A 22,727-nucleotide genomic window follows, 5' to 3' on the forward strand; every position below is an offset into this window, starting at 1 on the left:
CGAATGCAAGTATGGCGGACCGCTCGGTTGTCGCCCGGGACGAGTCGCATGCAAGCGAGGCTAGTCAGGCTTTGATGTTTCGTTTTGACAGAAAAGTCTTGCTTTGCCGTCGATCTGGTCTGTTCTTGTTTCGCCCTCCCTATAAATTGTTGTGTTCCTGAATGCCACCAGAAGGCATTGAAATCTTTCACAGCAGAGAAAGTGTTTTTTTTTTTTTTCGTTTCCGCGGTCGCCTCTCGGGGAAAACAGACGAAGGAAAGTAGTTCACGATCGCCGAGGGAACTGTTAAAATTTGTTTGTTCAGGCTGGAGGATCTCAGAAAATCTGTAAGCGACCGCATTTAGCTCCAATTCGTTCTCATTTGGCTCAAACCATTCACTGGATACAACGATGGGGGCAGTTGAAGTTCATTCGCTTGGTTATTACACCGTAGTATTTGTTTCGTCCGATTCCGTGCGAGTGGACGCGAAGTCAACTTCTTCCTTTGAGACAGAGGATGTTTTTCAAGAGGAGCTTTTCTTTACTTTGGGGAGGGTACTGGCCATGTAAATCGTGCTGGAACACCACCAGACACCACATAAGCTCGTCATTTATACGATTTTTCTAAGATCTTCTGATGTGAAATGTAGCGAACAAACTTTAGTTCCTGCGGCGATCGTGAACTCCTTTCCTTCGTCTCAACGAATTGGATTGATCCACTATTTTCCCTAAGCTTAAGAGGCGAACGGTGGAAAAAATTATATCTCTTCTCGTGGCGTTCAGAAACACAGCAGCTCGTAGCCACAGCTAAATAAAACAGACCAGATCGACGACGAAGCAAGACTATTTTGGTGAAGCATTGTCAAAGCAAAACATCAAAGCCTGACTAGCCTCGCTTTCATGCAACTTGTCCCGGGCGCCGACCGAGTGGTCCGCCATATCTGCTGTATTGTCGTCACAAAATGGCGTCGTTAAGTTGCCTTGTCTTGCTCTTCACTGTTAAGTCTGCTTTGTCTGCTAGAATCGTGGGCATCAGTGCTTTTTCATCGGGATCTCATTACTTCGTCGTCCGGAACACCTTGCAGGAGTTGGCATCACGAGGCCATCAGGTAAACGCAAGCTACCTATATTCCGTGCGTTCGACGTGAGTGCGTTCGACGCCTTCACTTTAACAGCTTGAATGATTTCATTAGAAACCATCTTTACATGTAATAGAAAAGACGTTCTCGTCCCCATAGCCCTTTTCGCTCCTCTGAGCCGGCGGGGCCTTAGCACATCGAAGGGCCTTTCGATTCTCGTGCCAAGGCCCCGCCGGCTAAGAGGAGCGAAAAGGGCTATGGGGACGAGAATGTAGAGAACACCGTTCAGTCACGGTATTTTGAGTTATTTTTTCCACGTACAAAATTACCTTTAAACTGAAGGAAACCTGAAAATGGTAATTTACTGAGCGCGAAAACACCAAAGAGATAATAGTTAACCATAACGGAATGAGGATGGTTAAGGATGGAGGAGATTAACACGGATTACCAACGACAAACTTGAAATGTTTAAGCTAAACTTTTTAAGATGTGCAAACTGTTCGAGCTCCTTTAGCAGATGTCAAATACACAGTAAATATGTAAGTTGCTCTCAGTCAAGCGCGGCCTCCATTCCAATCTGCAGTCAACGGCAATCAACAGCAAGGTTTGACATGCAAACGAGGTGACTGGGTCATTCTGTATTGCGTTGACCCTTTTCCCTTGTTCGTATGGCCTTTTATTATACGGTTGACATGGTCCGCGATGAAAGAAGAATTCTGATTGGGTCCCTTAGAGGTCCGAATTTTACTATACGGACCGCCATGGTGGACCGCTCATGAATTAATTTAGGCGAATGAACAGTTTCTTGTAAACTGGATTTTTTTTTTCCCCTCATGTTTGGAGAAATTGACCAGTATTTCTCCAATACGGACCTCGCGCTAGCTCATAACATATATATAACCAGGAGCCCATCACGATGTGACAAAAGAATATTATTACTGGAAGTTTTCAAGTGTTGGACAAACATGCATTCCATGTGCATTCAATTCTAACGACGAAACTCAATTTTCGACTATTCGTTTTTGTTTTTCACAGGTTGTGATGGTGGTTTCCTCTGATAGGCCACCAACACCCAACGAGAGAATCCCACACAAGACGTTTGAAATTCCCTACAAACCTGGCTTCATTGAAGATCTAATGATAAGACCTGCACTTGAAGAGAACAAGTACAAAATTGGATGGAACCTGCTTCAAGTTCAACTTGTCATGTGTGAAAGCCTTTTGAACAGCAGTGATATCTTGTGGGAGTTCAAGAGCTTTGATTTGATCGTGTTTGATTCCTCTGGGCCGTGTGGTATCTTAGTCAGTCAGTTCCTTGATATTCCAAGTGTAACAGTTGTTATTGGACCTCCAAACCAAGCTATTTCAACATATCATATGGTACCCTTGCCAGTGTCATACGTACCGTTGCGTGAGACAGGGTTGCCAAGTAAAATGACATTCGTTCAGCGTGTTGTCAACTTTGGAATGTTCATTGTTACCAGATTTCTACTCGATCTTTTTGTTGCTCGTTCATTTGACGCACTTAAAGCTAAGTTCAATATCAAGCCTGAAAGAAGTTTCGCGGAAGGTCTTGGTGATACAGAGCTGGTGATTTTCGTAGCCGATTTTGCTCTTGAATTTCCACAGCCTCTTCTACCAGGCTGGTTGAACAAATTAAATAGATACGTTTTACCATAGTTGGTAGAGGGGACTGGGTCTCCTCAACCAACTGGTTTTACTTATAACAACTGGTCTTAAGTTACTTACGTTATGAAATATAATGACAACCAATCGGAATTTTCAAGCAAACCGATGTTGCGTACTTAATTATTCCACGAGCACGCTTTGGAGATGCTATAATCGTCTCATATCCAACAAGGGTGAATGGAATAATTGTAGTACTAAAAAACGCTCCCACAATATAGAGAACTAACAAAAAATCAAAATAAGGCCTCGAAAATTACATGTATGCTCACCATATTTGTAGAGCATGGTATAATGGTTCATATACCATGGTGGCTAAGCCAATGAAAACGTTTGAATTACGTTACCCAATGATCTAGTTTTTGATAATTGGTGTTATCTCGTGGAAGGCGTATCATGGTGTGCTGTCTCACCATTATGCGTCGCTCCTACCGATCAGAATCAGTGTGCAGGGAATTCGTTTTAAGATCTCTAACTATTGTTTATGTACACTATTATACATTGAACTCACTATCTCTTTTCTGATTGACCGAAAGCGTACAGTGAATTTTCGAAATCAGCGTCTGTGACGTCATCTAGCTGCAGATTATACAATAATCATGTCAAGGACACTCAAGGTCACAAGTAATCATGTCATGTATGACCGGGGTGCCTGATTTCTAAGGGTAATCATGTCAAGCTCGAGCGCTTTGTGTTGGTTGCGGTCAGTGAAAAAGCAAACACATGGTTTCCATTTATTTTTTCGTTCAATGTATAATAAAACAATTACTAGATTCGGTTTTTGTGATATCCAGAATAATCACGGTCTCGGTAAGTGTTATCAGCCTCAGCCAACTCCTACCTCGACCTTGATTATTCTGGATATCACAAAAATCTCATCCAATAATTGTTTATTATAGGTCATATCATGGTGGGACCAATCACAGTTCAAAAGTCTGAGAAGCTCCCTCCTGATTTTCAGGAATTTGTAGGCGATTCAGGGGGGTACGGCTTCATAATGGCTTCCTTTGGAACATATGTGGAATCAGTTATTCCTAAAGAAAAGATAAACATGCTGGCTACAGCCTTTGGAAAGTTGAAGCAGAAAGTTCTGTGGAGACTGAAAGGTGATTAAGTTACAATTTTAGCGAGAGATTGAGCGACTGGCTGATTTATTGACTAATTGATTGTTTAAAACTGACGAACTGACTGTCTGTCTGACTGGCTCAATGAATGATGGACCCACTGGTCAATTGGTTGACTGACTGACTGACTGACTGACCGACTGACTGACCGACTGACTGACTGTTGACCCACTGACTTACTGACTGACAGACAGATCTGCTGACTGGCCGGGCTTGCTACATGACACATCAGCTAGGTGGCCAACTTGACGACTGACTGGCTAAGTTACTGATAAACTGCCTGGCTGTCTGGTGGACCGACCAACCGACTAACGGCCTGATTGGGTGAATGATCGTAAAGCAAGCGAGCATTTTTAGAGCAGTAATTTGCATATTTACCTCAAGTAACTTAGTATGACTAATTCAATGACATAGCACTACTCTTACAAAACATTTGACCATTTTTAGATTATGTTCCACCATCTCTCAGTCCAAACATCAAAGTAGTGTCATGGTTACCTCAGAATGATCTATTGGCTCACAAGGACATCAGAGCTTTTGTCTCCCATGTGGGACACAACAGTCTTTACGAGTCTGCGTACTATGGTGTCCCTGTGGTGGCTGTTCCCTTATTTTCGGACCAGTTTCTCAATGCCAAGAAAGCAGAGCAATTTGGACTGGGAATAGTTGTGGATTATGGAACTATGGATGCTGAACAACTGTTTGAGACAATTGTGCGGGTAGTTGATGAACCGAGGTGAGGTTGCTAGCAAAGAGGCGACTGGCAAGGGGATGGCTTACTTCCTTGCCGGGGGGTATTTCCTATAATGGCCTATACGGGGAGGCTCCGCCCGAGAGGAGTACCGTTTTCAGGCTTAAGGTATTTAAAAGGGTAGGGGTTTCACAAGTTGAGGTATATGAAAGGGTAGACAAATCTGTCATTTAGTTACATCAAATAAAGGGTCTTAAATTAAAACATTTCGAACACAAGCACCTCGTGGCTGGATCATTTCATTTATTAGGCATTACGTGAAAATTACAAGAAGACTTCCTTTTTGGCGATTTATTCATAATACGAGCCAGTTATGAAAGTATGTTAAAGGAGTACCTTTTTCATTTTAAGTACAAAAGGGTAAGGAGCCTTCCCGCATACAACGTTGTAGACTATCCCCGGGCGCCCTTGCTCCCTCCATCCCTCCCTCACCTCCTCTGCCCTCTTCTTTTCCGCTCTTCCCCCCTTCTTTCCCTCCCTCCGGCTTCCCACGCTACCTTGCGTACTCTTTCACTCTTTTTTTCTTTGTTCCTCATCTGACGTGCAATTTCGATTCGCCTGGTAATTACAACAAAGTGTGTGAACTGTGTGTGCAAGTTTTCTCAGTTTTCTGAACGTTTGTTTCAGATTCAAGGCAGACGCGATGCGCATTTCCCGGCTGATGAAAGACAGTCCACGGACCCCATTGGAGAAAACTGGTGACTGGATAGAGAATGTACTCAGACATGGTGGAGCCCGGCACCTCAGAGCTCAAGTGTTTAACATTCCTTGGTATCAGTACTACCTTCTTGACGTCATAGCCTTCCTTGTTGCTATAGTTACTTTGGTTGCATTCTAATAAGGCTGATATGTAGATGCATTTCCCGTGTGTGCTGTAGCAAGGGTGATGCCAAACCCAAGAGGGAATGATCTCGAATTAGTAATCAAATTAAACAATATTGCCGCTTGATATTTTGTCAGGAAATCATCGATTAGAATCAAACGCTGGTAGAGGGCTCCGAACTACGTTACGGTTTCCTACATCTTCAAAAGTTTAGCCTAAATTTGTCAAGTTCATCGTTTGTAATCAGTATTAATCTTTTCCATTCTTAACCATCCTTGCTTCTTTATGGTTTATTATTATCTCTTTGGTGTTTTTTTTTTCTATCTTAGTAAACTACACAAGCGCACCTTTAAAAGCACTATTTTCAGGTTTCCTTCCATTAAAGATAATTTTGTACGTGGTCAAAATAACCCAAAATACAATGGCTGAGCTTCTTTAAGGTAAAATGGGAACTAAAATTTCTCTAACTTTTTCACTTGTAAAATGGAATTTGGATGACCTGGACTGAGAATCACAGACAAAATTTGAATGGGACTGTGATTTAGGCAAAAAAAAAAAAATAATAATAAATAAATCGGAAATGAGGTAAGGGTAAAATTTGGGCTGAAAATTGGATTTGTATCACCTTGCCTGTCGGGATCCTCCTTTTAGACCGGGTTTAAGACATCAGCTGAAATCAGTGGGATTGCAAAGTAATGATTAATAGATACTTGCCTATGAATAGGCCATATTCGTATTCTCGGTATTAGACTGGATCTAGCTTGCAACTGAGGCTAATGCGAGAAGTCTTTTCAAATGCAAATGACATTGACTTCTTTTTAATGATATTTTCCTACGCATGTGCCTCCTTTCCAAGCTAGTTCCAGTTCAATACCGAGGATACGAATATGGCCTATTAACTTCTGACATGCGATCAGGCATTCTTATTTATAAGAAAATGTTTAAGCAAGCAATGGGAACGATGATCCTGCTGGTATACGTTGGATCAATAGTGATCTAATCGGCTTTACATATAAAATGAAGAATACAAAAGCAAAAACCGACACAACGTAGGATGACTTTTTGAAGGTGTACTATATTTCGGCTGAGTTTTACGTATTTCCGGTATTACGAAAATATCGGCTACATAAAAACACGTCCCAATGTAAAATTCTCATTGTACCTGAAGAAGGCTGGTTTGGCCAGCCGAAATATAGCACACCTTCAAAAAATCATCCTACGTTGTGTCGGTTTTTGCTTTTGTATTCTTATTTATTTGGATCATTAGCTTCTTGCATTATTATTAGCACATAAGTTTTTCTCTCCGGATGCCGAAAATAAAATTTATCCATCAATAAAGTTACCTCAATAAAGTTACCTTTCTGAAGAAGTATGTTATGAGGTCTATTGTTATAGTTTTTTATCGTACCAACACGAAGTTTTCATACTATCACCTGCTTTGTCTAATCTCGTTCCCAGGCTCCACGCGATTCTTTTGGTCAGTACCAAGTATCGAGACCAATAACGAAAACGGCAAAGATAACGGTAATACAATGATAATGACACTGATAACGATAACGATAATGATAATGATGATAATGATTACCTTTTCACAATTTAGACTGCATTTGTTTGAGGAGACTTCGTCAGTCTAAAACAAAACGTGACGTGAAGTATAACTATTAGAGACCGAAATCTTTTTGCCAGCTGGAGTGCCGCTAGTTACCTCTGCAAAGAACTAAACTACTGACGAAACTCCGCCATAACTTTCAGGAAGCCAAATCGAATTGAGCGGAATTTCAGCCACGATATAGCATGAGAGGTTGCCTTGTGTTACGAAACTTTTTTGACCATTTTTTATCTCTGTGTAGTCAATCAGAAAATGCTGTCTAATTTGCACTGGAAATTAACGGATTCTCTTCAACTGGGATGGTGTGACAATCAGGTAGAGTTGCGTTACGGCTGCGTTACGTTACAATTACGTTCCGATTCAAGTGCCTCCAAATATTAAATATGCATAAGGTCGCTTACAATATGGCGGTGTTGTGTTTCCTGCTCTTTTTTCTTACTGTTAAGACAGCTTTTTCTGCTAAAATCTTGGGATACAGTGCTTTTGGTTCGGGATCTCATTACTACGTCGTCAGCAGTCCCCTACAAGAGCTTGCTTCACGAGGACACGAGGTACTGATCAAAAACTGAGCGCTGTAACTTGCTGAATCGCGTTTATCGATTAATCCTGACAGCCTAAGGAAAACGGGTCTGTGCGTGACCAGAAAGCAATACGCAATCCGTTCAGATATTCTACCAAACAAGAATCTACAAAACGTTTTTTAAACGCTCAGGCTTGTAGTCAGTTAATTAGTTAATGCTTTGCTTAACTCGGTTTGAACATTACGTGCACTGACATCCGCATCAAATATCACTTTTACGTCTGTTACAAAACTGTTCTCTGCGGTTCTCTAAAAGTTCGCTCCGCCGTCTCTGGGTGACCTTTGTATCTCAAGGTGTTTCTAAGGGCTAGAGAGAGCATCCCCAGCCTCCAGTGATGTCCAGTTATAGACAAACTGATACGGTTGGTAAAATCAACTTTTCGATCCCTACAGTTTGGCATAAGTATGACTATATATCCATATGTATATATTCATATATTGGGTCTGTATTCAGGCTCGTATAGATACTGTACGAAGAATTGAATGCATGCATTCTCATGTCTAATTTGAGAGAGTTACGCCTGTTACGTATTGTCTGGCCGAAAAAATTTTATTTTAAAAGAACAAACCCCAAGGGTGACAGTTAAAAACAGGTTCTGACGTAATGTCTGTCTCAACCTCGCTCCCAGGGCCTTCTCCGCGATGATTTTCAAAATCGCTGAAAAGTGAAGAAGCCTTGTGTCTGTCTTTTTTCTTGTGTTTTGAATCGGGTTATTTTCAGTTAACAAATTAAAGGGAGCTCCGTCAGAATCAACAGCTAGATTTTTCAAATTTGAGACTTAACTGTTTTGTTTTTGTTCAGTTTTTGGTTTTGTTTTTGAAAGGTTGCAATGCTGGTGTCCTCTGATAGGCCAGCAAAAGCCAATGAGAAAATCACACACAAGACTTTTCAAGTTCCCTACAAAACTGGCTTTGTTGAAGATTTGCTGATAAAACCTGCCCTCGCAGGGGGCAAGTATACTGTTGGTTGGAACTACCATAAAATTCAACTGGTCATGTGTGAATGTCTATTGAATAGCACCGAACTCCTGCAAGAGTTAAAGAATTTTGATCTGATTGTTTTTGACGCCTTTGCACCATGTGGTGTGTTACTCAGCGAGGTCCTTTATATTCCGAATGTCATGGTAGTGACTGGATCTCCCAATGATATCTTCGCACCGTATCGCAAAGCTCCCTTACCATTGTCTTATGTTCCGATGCGTGGATCAGGATTTCCAAGTAACATGACCTTCATTCAGCGGGTTAGAAACGTATTTAAGTATTGTTTCGGCAGAGTGCTACTCGACCTTTTGTTCATTCGTACAATGGACGAGATTAAAGTCAAATTCAATATCAATCCCGAAAGAAGCTACAGTGAAAGTTATTCAGACTCAGCACTAGTGCTTTACTTGGCAGATTTTGCTGTGGACTTTCCGCAACCTCTTTTACCAGGTGGGTTAATCACATAGAAATATACACTGTAATGGCATGCAATGAATGTTTAATCAACCAATCAGATGGCAAGAAGACCATATTATAGCTGACTGAATTGTATGATTGATGCATTGGCAGTTTTCTGTCGTTATGACGTGACTCCAGAAACTCGTTATGGAAAACTGGTCGCATATTATAATTATGAACTCGAGATTTCTAGCGCGTGATCGTTGACTCGATATGCACGATAGAAATGATGTTTTGTTAAATACAGTCGAATCTCCCGTAAGCGACCACCCGAAATGTTCAGCCTTGGTGGTCGCCAACGGGAGGTGGTCACTTACGAGGGCTTAGACCATAGTGGGTCATAATTTTGTCTCATTAGCATAAGGTAGCTGCAGACGCTTGCCCCATGTTTTAAATGTTTTATTCATGTGAAATGTCATGTCAATTTCGAAAAAAAAATTTGGTACTTCCCATTGAGAAATTTTCGTCTCTTGTACAACCCCAGGAATATGAGAATGTTATAACCCCATATTATCCAATGTTGATCTATTATCTGTCAAGTGTTCGCTTACGGGAGGTTAAAAACAAAAGAAAATTTCAAACTTTCAGCTCTAAAAGTGGTCGCGTTCTCTTACGAGAGGTGGTCGCTTACAAGAGGTTCCAAATACAGTGATTTGGCTTGGAAAGTTTTTGGTATTTTGAAAAAGTGGCCGCTGAGGAAAGGTGGTCGCTTACGGGAGATGGTCGCAACCAGAGGTTCGACTGTAGGTTATTCCGTTAAAGACATTTCAGTGGCGGATCTAGAGGAAGGGCACGGAGGGCCCGCCTCCCCCCCTCTCTTATTTTGGGTAAAAAAAAAAAAATGGAGAAGGAAGAGCCGGCAGGGCAGGCATTAAAAAAAAACGCCTTCCCCCCCCCCCCCTCCACCACCCTCCTTAGCTCAAGGTCTGGATCCGCCACTGATTTGTATATGCTAGTGCTTGACCTAAATTTTAATATCTTTTGTCTATGTAAGGTTTTAGGATTTTTCCACTAGTTTTGAAGATAGACTGCTGTTATGTGGGATTTATGACACTAAAAGATCGTTTGTCTAATGATTGTCAAAATATGTCTCAGGTCATATCATGGTTGGTCCAGTAACAGTCCAGAGGCCTTCACAGCTCCCCCCTGATTTTGAATCCTTTGTCAATAATTCAGGAGGGTATGGGTTTGTAATGGTTTCCTTTGGATCATACGTGGAAGCAGCCCTTGGTACAGAAAAGATCACGATGCTGGCCACCGCGTTCGGAAAGTTAAAGCAAAGAGTTCTATGGAGACTTAATAAAGGTGATAATGCTGCAATTCTTCTTTGATTGCTTTATTCACTAATTAACTAACAGACCGATTGACTGGCTCCTACTGTAGGCTTACTGCATGTGCTAACCTGCTTTATTAAACAAACTATGACGTACTTACGAACGAACGAACGAATAAAACCACCTTTCGGAGAATACGTCGCAAGTAATCATTTCGATTTCAGATAAAGCGGCATTTTATATGTGCTATTAATTCTGCTGAACAAATAAGATTCCATGTTGCTGGGTTTCTGTTCAGTAACAACAGGGAGCTTAAGCTAAGCACGACGCCAACTGCAACAAGAACGTCACCGACCAAAACACTTACTAAGCAGAACAATGGTTGTGCACGTGCGCTACAAATCTTTGTACATTTTGTAACCATTCGCTGCAAAGCAACAACGTCAAGTTTTGCGTATTTTGAAGAATGTGAGCCACGATGCTAATTTTTTTCTTCTGAAATTGATCGCTGCCGTTACATATTTGGATTGAGTGGAGTTTTAGACCGCTCGGCCTACTGTACAGTTCTAGATAATTGCAAAATTCAAAAGTACAATGTAAATCCATTTTTTCTAGCCGACGTCCTCGGCGTCGCCGTCGTCACTGCGTAAGCTTCTCTGATGGGTCACAGATGACGTCAAAATGTTCTCATAACGAAAAAGTGGCACACGAGATCACTGATGTTCATATCGTTGATGCGTCTGTCCCCCAAATAATAAGGACAAGAAAAATGCAAGAATGATACATTTGACTGATTTTATAAAAGTGACTTGAAACTACACTTGCAGTAATATGCTATTTCTAGACTACGTTCCACCGTCTCTCAAGCCAAACATCAAAGTAGTGTCATGGTTACCTCAGAACGATCTGTTGGCTCACAAGGACATCAAAGCTTTTGTCTCCCATGTGGGACACAACAGTCTTTATGAGTTAGCGTACCATGGTGTCCCTGTGGTGGCATTTCCCTTATTTTCGGACCAATTTGCCAACGCCCAGAAAGCAGAACAGTTTGGACTGGGAATAGCTGTGGATCATGAAACTACAGATGCTGAACAACTATCTGAGACAATTGAGCGTGTAGTTAATGAGCCGAGGTGAGCATTTCCTTTATCCATTTTGTTTCGACTTATGGGTCGGAAATTAGCACAATCGATAAAAACCTATTCCCATTCTTCTACCATTTCTCCCTCCCTCCTTCCTTCCCTAGCCTTCCGTCCACCTTCGCTTCCTCCCTCTCTCCTTCCTTCTCAATTCAGTTCCCTTTGTCCTGTTCCCTTCCTCCTTCTTTCCCTCTTTCCTCCCACCCGTCTCCTTTCCTCGCTCATTTCTTTCTTCCCTCCTTACCTTCCTCCTTCCCCCCTACTCAAGTTCCCCCTGGTACCTCTCTTCCTTCCTCCTTCTCTCCCTACTATCCCCTATCCCTTTTATCCCCGCTTCCCTACCTTTCGCCATTCCCTTCATCGCGCTTCCCAAAAAACCTCTGTACCAACACACTCTTTCCCTCGCTTTTTGTTGCTTATTCGACAAGCAGTTCACTCAGTTTTTCAAATGCTTATTCTAGATTCAGAACAGAGGCAATGCGCATTTCCCGGCTGATGAAAGACAGTCCACGGACCCCGTCAGAGAAAGCCGGTGACTGGATAGAGCATGTTCTCAGACATGGAGCCCAACACCTCAGAGGTCAAGCGTACAAAATCCCTTGGTATCAATACTACTTACTTGACGTCATGGCTTTTCTTGTTACTATAGTTACCTTGGTGGCCATGGTGATAGGATTGGCATGTAGATGCCTTTGCCGCGTTTGTTGTAGAAAGGGTGAAAGCAAAACTAAGAAGGAGTGAGATCGCACGTGGGCTTTCTGGCTAGTTTGTCCGTTCTGCAGTATTGCAACGGCCAGTTCCTTCCATGAGACGCCCCTGCAGGTTATCATGGTGGTTGTATTCACCAGAATAAATATCCAGACCAAGATGATGAATACAGCAACCATGATTCCCTGCAGGCGCATCTCATAAAGGCAACATTGGGCACTGATTGTGCTAAGAAGATAAAAAGAAGCTGAGATAGTTTGCTTTGCCGTGATGTCACAAGTTGTGAACCGTTTGTTGTTAGATTTCGAATCAAAGTTCGGTCGTTTTTTCGGTGAGACTGTATGTAAATAAATGTTTTAAGTTACTGTAACGGCTCAGATTTGTACAACTAGTCGTTCAAAGTAGTATTGTGTGTGATCCAGGTAGTTCTAATCAATTCTGTAGTTTGTTAGTCGATATTGTTGAAATCATTCACCATTTCTTTTTACTCATAACAATTTGATGGTGACTCCAGTCTGTAAAAGAAATATTAAATTAAAAACAAATAAACAAACAAACAAACAGAACAACGGGTGTTGCTAAACAGAGTAACAAAGTAACGATTAACAAGTAACGAAGTAACGAGAAACCGAGTAACGGGGAAAAAAAATTTCAGTTAAGTGTTACAAATTACGAAATCTTATAAAACTGCATAAAATCGATTGAAACAGATAAAAAGTAAAGGAAACATGTTAATGCCGTATATATTTTTTTCTTCCTTACGCCAAGGTTTTCAAAATTATACGCAAAGCGGCTGAGGTCTAAGACTCTAAAATTTAAAAAAGGCTCAAGCCCAAGACTATATATTACGGCGGATCACCGTGGAAAATTTTCGTGACGGGTGCAGCATGCAGAACTTTTTTTTTGTCACAGCTCATGGCGGCTTCATATTCTATGCGCTGCGTTATTGAGACCTTGGACTCATGTGAATCGCTTAGTATTTCTTAATTGACATATCATAGTTTGGATTGGCTCAGCTCTTTTGGCTCAGTCACCATTAAAATAATATGACTTAGTTGCAATTGTCACAGAAAAGCAGTGCGTGACCTTCCGTCCTAAAAGGTGAAATGATCTCCCGAAATCATAACCCTGGAGACAATCCTTTTCAAGAACTGTCAAAGATGACTGAACAGGGCTCTTAATCATTTTTCTTAAACTCTTTTCAGTCAATCAGAAAATGCTGTCCTATTTCCATTGGAAATTATCGAAAGATTTAAAACGAAATTTTTGATCGAAGCTTCAATTGGGATGGTGTGACAATCATGAAGAGTTGCGTTACGTTCCGATTCAAGTGTCCCCAAATATGCAAAACTTCTTTTACAACATGGCGTCGTTGTGTTTCCTGCTCTTGCTTCTTACTGTTAAGACAGCTTTTTCTGCTAAAATCTTGGGATACAGTGCTTTTGGTTCGGGATCTCATTACTATGTCATCAGCAGTCCCCTAAAAGAGCTGGCTTTACGAGGACACGAGGTACTGACCTAAAACTGAGTGCTGTATAAACCACGTTTGTCCATGATTCGTAGACCTCCGGTCGGTGTAAAACGCAGACTGCGGACCGGAGGTAAAATGAAGACTGAGGGTAAAATGCAGACTGCAGTCTACAGACTTTTTAAGAATATATCGTGCTCTTCCCATTATCGAATGCTAATCGTAAACAGAGTTATTCTGGTTAAGTTGTAGTCCGGTTAATTAGCCTGATCATGAATATCACTCAGGTTAGCCGCTAAATAACGCTTCAGTTAGCCTGTTTACGATCAGTTCTCAATGGTGGAAACGGTAACACGATTCAGTGAAAAAGTTGAATCATGTGTACTGAAAACATCCGCAGTCGACTGTCGATCGATACCCTCTATCGATACGCTCGTGATCCAAAAAGTTTATATGTACAGTCTGCGGACTGTATTTACCCCTGGTCTGCATGCAGTCTTCATTTTACCTCCAGTCTTCATTTTACCCCCCGGCTCACAGTCTGCAGTCCGCAGTCCGCAGTCCGCAGTCTTCGTTTTACACTGACCGATTAATCTTCAGCCTGTGGAAAACGAGTAGAAGGAATTCGAAAGACGCGATCTGTTCAGATTTTCTACCAAACATTAATATTCAAAACGTTGAGAACGCTCAGACTTGAAATTAATTAAGGTTAATGCTTTGCTTCACTTGGTCTGAACATTATGTCCATCCATCCATCTCTACATATATTACTTTTGATGACTGTTTATTGCCACGCAGTTCTCTGCGGTTCTTTAAAAGTCCGCTCCGACGTCTCTGGGTGACATTTGTATCTCAAGGTGTTTCTGGAAGCCAGAGACAGCATCCCTAGCCTCCAGTGATGTCCAATACAGACGCGAATATTAATCATATTTATATGAACCTAGACATAGAGAGCTGTTATACCGTAAAGTGCCACTTATAAGCGTTCTCCTTTTTCATAGGCCAGCCTACCTGTAAACCAAAACTACACCCCGGTTATGAGCCCCCCCCCCCCCCCCCCCAGGATATAAGCTCTCCTCTTTAGCTTTCCTTGTTTTGAATTCGTTTTATTACGATGTTTTAAAGCTCAATTACCAGTAAATGAAAAACCTATTTCAATCAACACGTGCAGCTATAGCTCGTTTCCAAACGTTTTTGTTTTTTATTATGATTATTCCGGTTATAACCCCCTCGGATATAAACCCCTCTATTTATAAGCCCATCTAAAAGCCCTTACGAAGTTGTATTAGCCCAGGGCTTATCACGGTATTTACTTAGTGCCGGGCAGCGCCTTGTCCTAGCCCTTAATTGTGCCATTCGCAGCATGTAAGTCAAAAGATTTATTGAATACCAATGAGATCCCAGTAATTCACTAAGTATTGTATAATCTGACTTTAGCAATTCGCGTACGTTAGAGACATCGCAGCAATTTAACCAGAGCAATAGCAATAAGTAGCAACCAAGTTTAGTAGTTTTTTTTAGATTCCTGACCCACCCACTCCATAGGCTGTTCTGATCGTATGTAGCCCTGTGGTTAGTATTGTATCCCCTCGGGGGGGGTGGGGGATACTCCCTTATATGGCCTATGAGGTATGTGGAGCCCCAAAGGATATGGTTTTTCAGCCGTTTTGGTCATAAAAAGGGTATAGATTATAGCCATTTTGATCATTCATAGGGTCTGGTTTTTGCACTCTAGTCTTGAATAAATTGGGCATGTTTTTCAGAAGAAGCAACGTTTTCATCATTATCGATAAGACCGATCAAGAAAAGCCCATCACGATGCCTTTAACATCGGTATTTACTAGGGAACTAGATATAAGATAGGTCTAAAATAGGGTATTGATTTGGGGTCACCTCATAAATAGGGTAGGGAAAATCGCAGATTTTGGTCATAAATAGGGTAAGGGTTTTGGGAAGCGGGCTGCACACCCCACCCAATTTTTCTGGGAGGTCCCCCCCCCCCTCCTCTCCCCCGTGGATTGTATCTGTTTTTGATGATTGAAAATATAATATCTAGGATTCTATTTACGGAATCTTGAACGAAGGTCCGTTACCATGGTATCTGTTGTAGTTTTCCATGATTGTAATAATAGTGTTGTATGCTGAATGATATCAAATGAGCTACCTGATCCCAACATGAAGTTGCCAGTCCTTGTGCTTAGAAACTGATACGGTTGGTTATGGTTAAATCAGCTTTTCGATAGGTACACTTTGGTATAAACACTGTACTGTATTCGGCTCGTATAGATAAGGTCCGAAAAATGCATGCATTATCATGTCTAGTCTGTGTGAGGTAGTTAAACGGGGCAGAGGGGCAGGGGGGCAGGGGGGGGGGCAGGGGGGCAGGGGGGGCAGGGGGCAGGGGGGCAGGGGGGCTGTATCCATCCCCTCCTCCAAACGGAAATTTTGGGGGGCTTTGTCCCCTAAGCACGTTTCTTGTGGCCGTACCAAGCAGCGACTACTTCAGCGAGCATTTGGAAGAGTTGCAAATGGTCTTGCTTTGGAACTGATATAGACCGTGGCCGGCTAGGCCACCAGCTTCACATGATGCAGTGAAAACTGCACTACCCGAATTAAGCACGTCAGGTCGCAAATATTAGAACCATTTGCGAAGCTCTCAACAAAACGTCTGTCACCAAATCGCTCTTAGGAGAAGTCCATAAACAAACAGCGCAAGACATTTTGGAAAATACGAGCAGAGGTATGCGCCTGGCTTAACGATGAGCCCCCCACCCCCACCCAATCCCTCCATGCTTCAAAACGCTCCGCCGGACCGAAAAAATCTGTTATAAAACTCATTTAAAAATTGGCTGGGAACATTACCGGGGTATTAAAGAGCAACCCCAAAGGGTGGCAGTTAAAAACAGGTTCCAAAGTAATGTGTCTTTTCTCTTGTGTTTTCGATCAGGTTATGTTCAGTTAACAAATTAAACGGACTGTTTTTGTGTGGGATACCTGCGGCATGAGTGATGACAATAATGAAGGATACGTGTGGTATCCCACACTATTGTCATCGGCTCGTGTCCGTTAATGGGCTGGAGTATCCCTTTGGGTGCCTATTTTTAAGAGGCTCCGTCAGAATCAACAGCTAACTTACAGAGTTTTGAAATTTTGAAATTTCTTTTTGGCTGTTTCTGTTTTAGTTTTAGTTTTTGTTTTTGTCGTTGAAAGGTTGCAATGCTGGTGTCTTCTGATACGCCAGCAAAAGCCAATGAGAAAATCCCACACAAGACTTTTCAAGTTCCCTACAAACCTGGTTTTGTTGAAGACTTGCTGATAAGACCTGCACTTGATGGGAACAAGTACTCTGTTGGTTGGAACTTCCATAAAGTTCAACTGGTCATGTGTGAATGTCTACTGAACAGCAGCGCGCTCCTGCAAGAGTTGAAGAATTTTGATTTGCTTGTGATAGACTCCCTTGCATCATGTGGTGTGTTACTCAGCGAGGTCCTTGATATTCCGAATGTGATGATAGTGACTGGATCGCCCAATGATATATTGACAGCGTATCGCAAAGCTCCCTTGCCATTGTCTTATATTCCGTTGCGTGGGTCAGGATTTCCAAGTAACATGACCTTCATTCAGCGTGTTCGAACCTTGGTTGATTATTGTTTCGTCAGACTGGTAATGGACCTTGTGTACATTCGAACAATGGACGAAATTAAAGTCAGATTCAATATCAATCCCGAAAGAAGCTACAGTGAAAGTTATCCAGACTCAGCGCTAGTGATTTACGTGGCAGATTTTGCGCTGGAGTTTCCGCAACCACTTCTACCAGGTTGGTCAATCTCATATATTTGGGGAGCAGGGATGGCGCAGAGGTGAGAGCGCTCGCCTCCTCCCAATGTGGATCGGGTTTGTTGCCGATCCTATGCCATATGTGGGTTGATTTTGTGTTGGTGTTCGCCTTGCTCCCAGGGTTTTTCTTCGGGGTCTCCGGTTTTCCTCCCTCCATAAAAACCACCAACAAATTCCAATTCGACCAGGATAGAGTACCCGCATGAAAACCAGCTGCTAAGGTCGCTAAGGCTGATGGGGCTTCCTCTTTTAATATAGTAATCTATAGAAATGCTATACATTGTAATGGCATGCCATGAATTCTTTATCAACCAATCACATGGCAAGAAGGCCAGAGTATAACTGATTGAATGGTGTGATTGATATCTTGGCACTTTTTTGCCGTTATGACGCCACTCCAGAAGCTATGTTATTTTAGAATTAGAACACATGTATCGTGTTTCTGTTGAGTTATGGAAACACGAGGAATGCTGAGGGAACACGAACCGACAGGCGAGTGTTTCCACAACCTTTTCCATTTCCCAGTAACTTTCACGCGATAGAAATCTGAAGCTCATAATTTCATTGTTTAACAGGTTGTTCCGTTAAAGACATTTTTACATGCTAGTGCTGAACAGTTTTTGTTTATGTAAGGTTTCAGGATTTTTCACTAGTTTTGAAGGTAGACTGCTGTTATGTGGGATTTATGGTACTAAAAAAATCGTTTGTCTAATGATCGCCAAAATACGTTTCAGGTCATATAATGGTTGGTCCAGTAACAGTCCAGAGACCTTCACAGCTCCCCCCTGATTTTGAGTCCTTTGTAAATAATTCAGGAGGGTATGGGTTTGTAATGGTTTCTTTTGGATCGTACGTGGAAGCCGTCCTTGGTAAAGAAAAGATAACGCTGCTGGCCACCGCGTTTGGAAAGTTAAAGCAAAGAGTTCTATGGAAGCTTAAGAAAGGTGATAGTGCTGCAATTCATCTTTGATTGCTAAGTATTGATTAATTGACTAAAAGACTGACTGACTGACTGACTGACTGACTGACTGACTGACTGTATCGTACTTTAGGTTAACAGTTTTATTAAATAATCCAAGTACTACGTACGTACGAACGAACGAAAGAACGAGCGACCGATGGACTGAACGAAAGAACGACCGATTGAACGAACGAACGAACGAAGAACGAACGACCGACCGAAACCGAATAAACGGACGAACGAATGCAACCACCTTTACGGAGAGCTATAGTCTTAAGAAGTCATTTTGATTTGAGATAGAGAGGCATTATATATGTTATTAAATCCGATTAAGAACAGTAACTTCCATGTTGCCCTGGCGTTTGTTCAGTAATGGATGACGTCAAAAAGTGGTAACAACAAAAAAGTGGCACTCGAGCTGTAAGGCGAGCGTGTCATGATGATGTTAATGACATCATCTATGCGTCTGTCCTCCAATAGAACACGAGCAAGAACCAGTTAAAACGCAAGAATATATTTGACTGATAACAAAAAAGGGACCTGAAATTGTACTTTATGCAGTAATATGCTATTTCTAGACTACGTCCCACCTTCTCTCAAGCCGAACATCAAATCAGTGAACTGGTTGCCTCAGAATGATCTATTGGCGCATAAAGATATCAAAGCTTTTGTCTCCCATGTGGGACACAACAGTTTTTATGAGTCAGCCTACTATGGTGTCCCTGTGGTGGCGGTTCCCTTATTTTCGGACCAGTTTGTTTACGCCAAGAAAGCAGAACGGTTTGGACTGGGAATAGCTGTGGATCATAAAACTACGGATGCTGAACAACTATCTGAGACAATTGAGCGTGTCGTCAATGAGCCGAGGTGAGGTTGTGAGCAAAACAGGAACAAGGATAGTGATGGCTTTCTCCCTCCTTCCTTCCCTAGCTCTCTAGCCATAGTCCAGTATCCTCAAAATGGTCCATGCTCACTTATGGCTCTCTAGTAATGATTGTGATTGCGCTGTGTAACTGACGAAAATTTGTGCTAGTGCTGTTACATCGACCTAAAGATGGAAAATAGTGTCCTCTTTGTCCCACATTAAGCCAAAATGTGCTTAACAATTCGATAAAAGCCTACTCCCTTTCTTTCACCATTGCTCCCTCCCTCTTTCCCTTCCTACCTTCCGTCCACTCTCGCTTTCTCCCTCACTCCGTTCTTCCCACTTCAGTTCCCTTTGCCTTGCTCGCTTCTTCCTTTCCGCCCACTCGTCTCCTTCCCTCGCTGACTTTGTCCTTCCCTCCTTCCCTCCTCTCCCCTTCCCTCCTTACCCCCTTTGTTCCTTCCCACTTCAATTCCCTTGCCTTGCTCCCTTATTGATACCTTCCTCCATCTCATCTCTTTCCCTCGCTCACTTCTACCTTCCCTCGCTGTCTGCCTCCCTCCCTCCTTCCTTCCCACTTCAGAACTCTTACCTTACTTCCTTTCTCCATCCTTACCTACCTACCTCCTTCCCCCTACCCAAGTTCCCTTGTGATGCTCCCTACCTCCCTCCCTCTCTCCTTCCCACTCCAATACCCTTGCCCTTTTCCCTTCCTCCTTCCCTACCTACTTCCCTCCTTCCCCTGACCAAAGTTCCTTTGCTTTGCTCCCTAACTACCTCCCTCCAGTTCCTTCAACTCCAGTTCCCCTACCTCGCTCCCTTCCTCCTTCCCTTCTTCTTCTCTTCCCTCTCTCCCTTACCAGCGCAATCTTTCACTCGTTTTTTTGTTCCTCACTCGACAAGCAGTTCACTCAGTTTTTCAAATGCTTATTCTAGATTCAGAACAGAGGCAATGCGCATTTCCCAGCTGATGAAAGACAGTCCACGGACCCCGTCAGAGAAAGCCGGTGACTGGATAGAACATGTCCTCAGACATGGAGCCCAACACCTCAGAGGTCAAGCGTACAATATCCCTTGGTATCAATACTACTTACTTGACGTCATGGCTTTCCTCGGTAGCTTAGTTACCTTGGTTACCATGGTAATAGGATTGACATGTAGGTGCCTTTGCCGTGTTTGTTGTAGAAAGGGTGAAAGCAAAACTAAGAAGGAGTGAGTTAACGCTTTCTAGCTAATTTGTTCGTTCTGCAGTATTGCAACGGCCCGTTTCCTATCTGAGACGCCCCTGCAGGGAATCCTGGTAGTTGTGTTCACCAAAATACATATCCAGCTTAAGATGATGAATACAACAACCAAGATTTCCAGCAGGTTCATCTCATAGAGGTAATTATATAATTTGGCACTGGTTGTGCTAAGAAGCGAAAAGGAAGCTGATTGGTTCCTTTTGCCGTGATGTCAAAAGCTGTGAACCGTTTGCTGTTGGATTGCGAATTAATTAAAGCTCGGTTGTTTTTTTCGCTGAGACTGTAAATAATTGTTTTAAGTTAATTGGTACCAGCTCCGATTGGTAGGACTGGTCATTCAAACTGTAATTTCTGACGGTTGAGGGACGAATTAGTCAGAAATTATTATATATTCTGACGGCACGATGGAGAGGCTCGCGGGATGTCATCATAAGCCGTTCGGGGACTATTTAGGCATTTGGCGGGAGATTTAGGTCATTCTAAGTTAGTCAGTCTTCGTGTTCGTCCACTTTTGTATTAAGCTTTTGTTATAACACCTTGTGTGTATAATTTTAAAATGGTCTGGCTTATTTATTTTGTACCTTTTCCCTGGGGTCTCTTGCTGCCGTATTAGATGAGGAATACGTTTTCGTGCACATATTTTTTTAGCCACATCCAAAGGGTGGTTTTTCGTATATGGCGTAGCACAGGTTCTAATTGTTAGAACCAATATATAGTTGTAATTTACAAGGATGAGGATTACCCTATTAGATGGAATACATCTACATCAGATGACTGACTGATGCATCCTCAATAAACTATAGCACCAGAACAGCCAATATTTATCGCGTGCATTATTGCCGGACTAATCTAAAAAAATTATCAATTCTTTACCAAGTTCCAAAGATCTGGAATTCCCTTCCTGTTACAATCACTTCATTGTCAAGTTTTCCCAATTTTAAGAAAAAAACTGCAAGAGTTTTTAGTAAAATAATTACTGAACTGGCAAAGCCGCGCTCTGTTGGACTATTTATGTAACCGTATTGTTACCCACGAGGTGGCCTCAACTAAAAGCCTGGTGGTTTCTAGAGGTCACCTCGCCTCACATTAAAATATTTATAAATACTGTACATTAAGTAAAAAGGCAAATAAACAGAATGAATGAATGAATGAAACTATTCACATTGAACTGTCTCGTGTTAGTGTAGTCAGAATGTAGTATCCATTTAAAGTTCCAATCAATTCTGTAGTTTGCTAGTCGATATTGTTACCCAGTGGCAGATCCAGACCTTGATCGGCATGAGCTAGGGGGTGGGGCGGTTTTTTTTTTCTGCTTGCCCTGCCGGCTTTTCTTCCTTCTATGATCTTTTTCTTACCCAAAATAAGGGGGGAGCCAGGGCATCCCTCGGGCCCCGCCGCTGAATCCGCCTCTGTTACCCGTTTGATTGTTGAAATCATTCACCTTTTCTCTTTGCTCAGAGCAATTTGATGATGACTCCAATCTGTAAAAGGAATATTAAATATATGAAAAACAAACAAACAAACAAACAGACGAACAACAACAACAACAAAGCGAAAAACTGTCGTTTGTGTTCTCTGGACTTAGAAGTGTGTGCGTTTTGTTCAGGCTGACCCAAGCGCTTATAACACCTGGATGAATTAACAACAAATTTTGATTTGAGACCCAAGGATATCCCTACCACGCAAGACCTCAGTCCATCCAGAGACCTCAGTCTACCTCTACCTTCGCAAGACCCTGTGGACACTCGAGAGATATAGAAGATGTTACACGGTGGCGAGAGGATATGAATCTTATGTTCGAGTGGCAAAAACAGAGACGTACTTTTTTTGTCACGAGAACATAAAATTTACATCTTTGAGCCAACGTGTAATGTTCTTTTTATTCTATAGACAAGAACTATACCGAAACGAATCGAAAGCACAGACCACATATGAACTAGGATCGGCAGTGGAGGCTGGAATATCTTGTATATCTCTCCATCGGTTTACTTTGAAGAAACTCCTTGACTAGTTTTAATTCACATGAAGTTTCTTTCTTCATTTTGGCATTTTTCGCATTTGCGTGCTCCTTAGTGAACGATTTTATGTCGGCTTCAGTGAATTTAACTTCCCTATCGCCCGCCATCTTTGGCAATTGCAATGCAATGGCGCGAAATGACG

At 42.1% G+C, this 22,727-nt stretch overlaps 4 protein-coding genes across 5 annotated transcripts; all 4 read left to right on the forward strand.

Annotated features, from left to right (window-relative positions):
* The first annotated feature begins 2,081 nt into the window (after window positions 1–2,081).
* LOC145469248 (UDP-glucuronosyltransferase 1A6-like) lies at window positions 2,082–2,738 on the forward strand. Its single transcript, XM_081452935.1, has one exon. The coding sequence runs from the start codon at window positions 2,100–2,102 to the stop codon at window positions 2,736–2,738; it is 639 nt and encodes a 212-aa protein (XP_081309061.1). The 5' UTR covers window positions 2,082–2,099.
* A 913-nt stretch (window positions 2,739–3,651) lies between these two features.
* Window positions 3,652–5,457, forward strand: LOC145469249 (UDP-glucuronosyltransferase 2A1-like). Its single transcript, XM_081452937.1, has 3 exons — window positions 3,652–3,850; window positions 4,316–4,604; window positions 5,247–5,457. Exons 1-3 carry the CDS (start codon window positions 3,652–3,654, stop codon window positions 5,455–5,457), a joined length of 699 nt encoding a protein of 232 aa, XP_081309063.1.
* A 1,972-nt stretch (window positions 5,458–7,429) lies between these two features.
* LOC145469395 (UDP-glucuronosyltransferase 1A5-like) lies at window positions 7,430–12,761 on the forward strand. 2 transcript variants are annotated; one of them, XM_081453099.1, is made up of 5 exons: window positions 7,430–7,602; window positions 8,456–9,062; window positions 10,167–10,376; window positions 11,190–11,478; window positions 11,946–12,761. In XM_081453099.1, exons 1-5 carry the CDS (start codon window positions 7,435–7,437, stop codon window positions 12,223–12,225), a joined length of 1,554 nt encoding a protein of 517 aa, XP_081309225.1. In that variant the 5' UTR covers window positions 7,430–7,434; the 3' UTR covers window positions 12,226–12,761. The 2 variants fall into 2 exon arrangements, with proteins under 2 accessions (XP_081309225.1, XP_081309226.1); XM_081453100.1 differs by having other exon boundaries at window positions 7,510–7,993.
* An 82-nt stretch (window positions 12,762–12,843) lies between these two features.
* LOC145469396 (2-hydroxyacylsphingosine 1-beta-galactosyltransferase-like) lies at window positions 12,844–21,723 on the forward strand. Its single transcript, XM_081453101.1, has 5 exons — window positions 12,844–13,702; window positions 16,871–17,477; window positions 18,232–18,441; window positions 19,037–19,325; window positions 20,260–21,723. The coding sequence occupies exons 1-5, from the start codon at window positions 13,535–13,537 to the stop codon at window positions 20,537–20,539; spliced, it is 1,554 nt and encodes a 517-aa protein (XP_081309227.1). The 5' UTR covers window positions 12,844–13,534; the 3' UTR covers window positions 20,540–21,723.
* The last annotated feature ends 1,004 nt before the right edge of the window (window positions 21,724–22,727 follow it).

This window comes from Orbicella franksi, chromosome 15 (assembly GCF_964199315.1).
Source record: "Orbicella franksi chromosome 15, jaOrbFran1.1, whole genome shotgun sequence".
Taxonomy (NCBI): Eukaryota; Metazoa; Cnidaria; class Anthozoa; order Scleractinia; family Merulinidae; genus Orbicella; species Orbicella franksi.

What these genes read in the sequence shown, in the direction of transcription:
- LOC145469248 (XM_081452935.1), top strand. Translation starts at nt 2,100, where the DNA reads ATGGTGGTTTCCTCTGATAGGCCACCAACACCCAACGAGAGAATCCCA.
- LOC145469249 (XM_081452937.1), top strand. Translation starts at nt 3,652, where the DNA reads ATGGTGGGACCAATCACAGTTCAAAAGTCTGAGAAGCTCCCTCCTGAT. An exon ending in AGTTCTGTGGAGACTGAAAG is followed by an intron (nt 3,851 to 4,315) that starts GTGATTAAGTTA and finishes GACCATTTTTAG; the next exon opens with ATTATGTTCCACCATCTCTC. An exon ending in CGGGTAGTTGATGAACCGAG is followed by an intron (nt 4,605 to 5,246) that starts GTGAGGTTGCTA and finishes CGTTTGTTTCAG; the next exon opens with ATTCAAGGCAGACGCGATGC.
- LOC145469395 (XM_081453099.1), top strand. Translation starts at nt 7,435, where the DNA reads ATGCATAAGGTCGCTTACAATATGGCGGTGTTGTGTTTCCTGCTCTTT. An exon ending in TTGCTTCACGAGGACACGAG is followed by an intron (nt 7,603 to 8,455) that starts GTACTGATCAAA and finishes TGTTTTTGAAAG; the next exon opens with GTTGCAATGCTGGTGTCCTC. An exon ending in CGTGTAGTTAATGAGCCGAG is followed by an intron (nt 11,479 to 11,945) that starts GTGAGCATTTCC and finishes TGCTTATTCTAG; the next exon opens with ATTCAGAACAGAGGCAATGC.
- LOC145469396 (XM_081453101.1), top strand. Translation starts at nt 13,535, where the DNA reads ATGCAAAACTTCTTTTACAACATGGCGTCGTTGTGTTTCCTGCTCTTG. An exon ending in TGGCTTTACGAGGACACGAG is followed by an intron (nt 13,703 to 16,870) that starts GTACTGACCTAA and finishes TGTCGTTGAAAG; the next exon opens with GTTGCAATGCTGGTGTCTTC. An exon ending in TCCGCAACCACTTCTACCAG is followed by an intron (nt 17,478 to 18,231) that starts GTTGGTCAATCT and finishes AATACGTTTCAG; the next exon opens with GTCATATAATGGTTGGTCCA.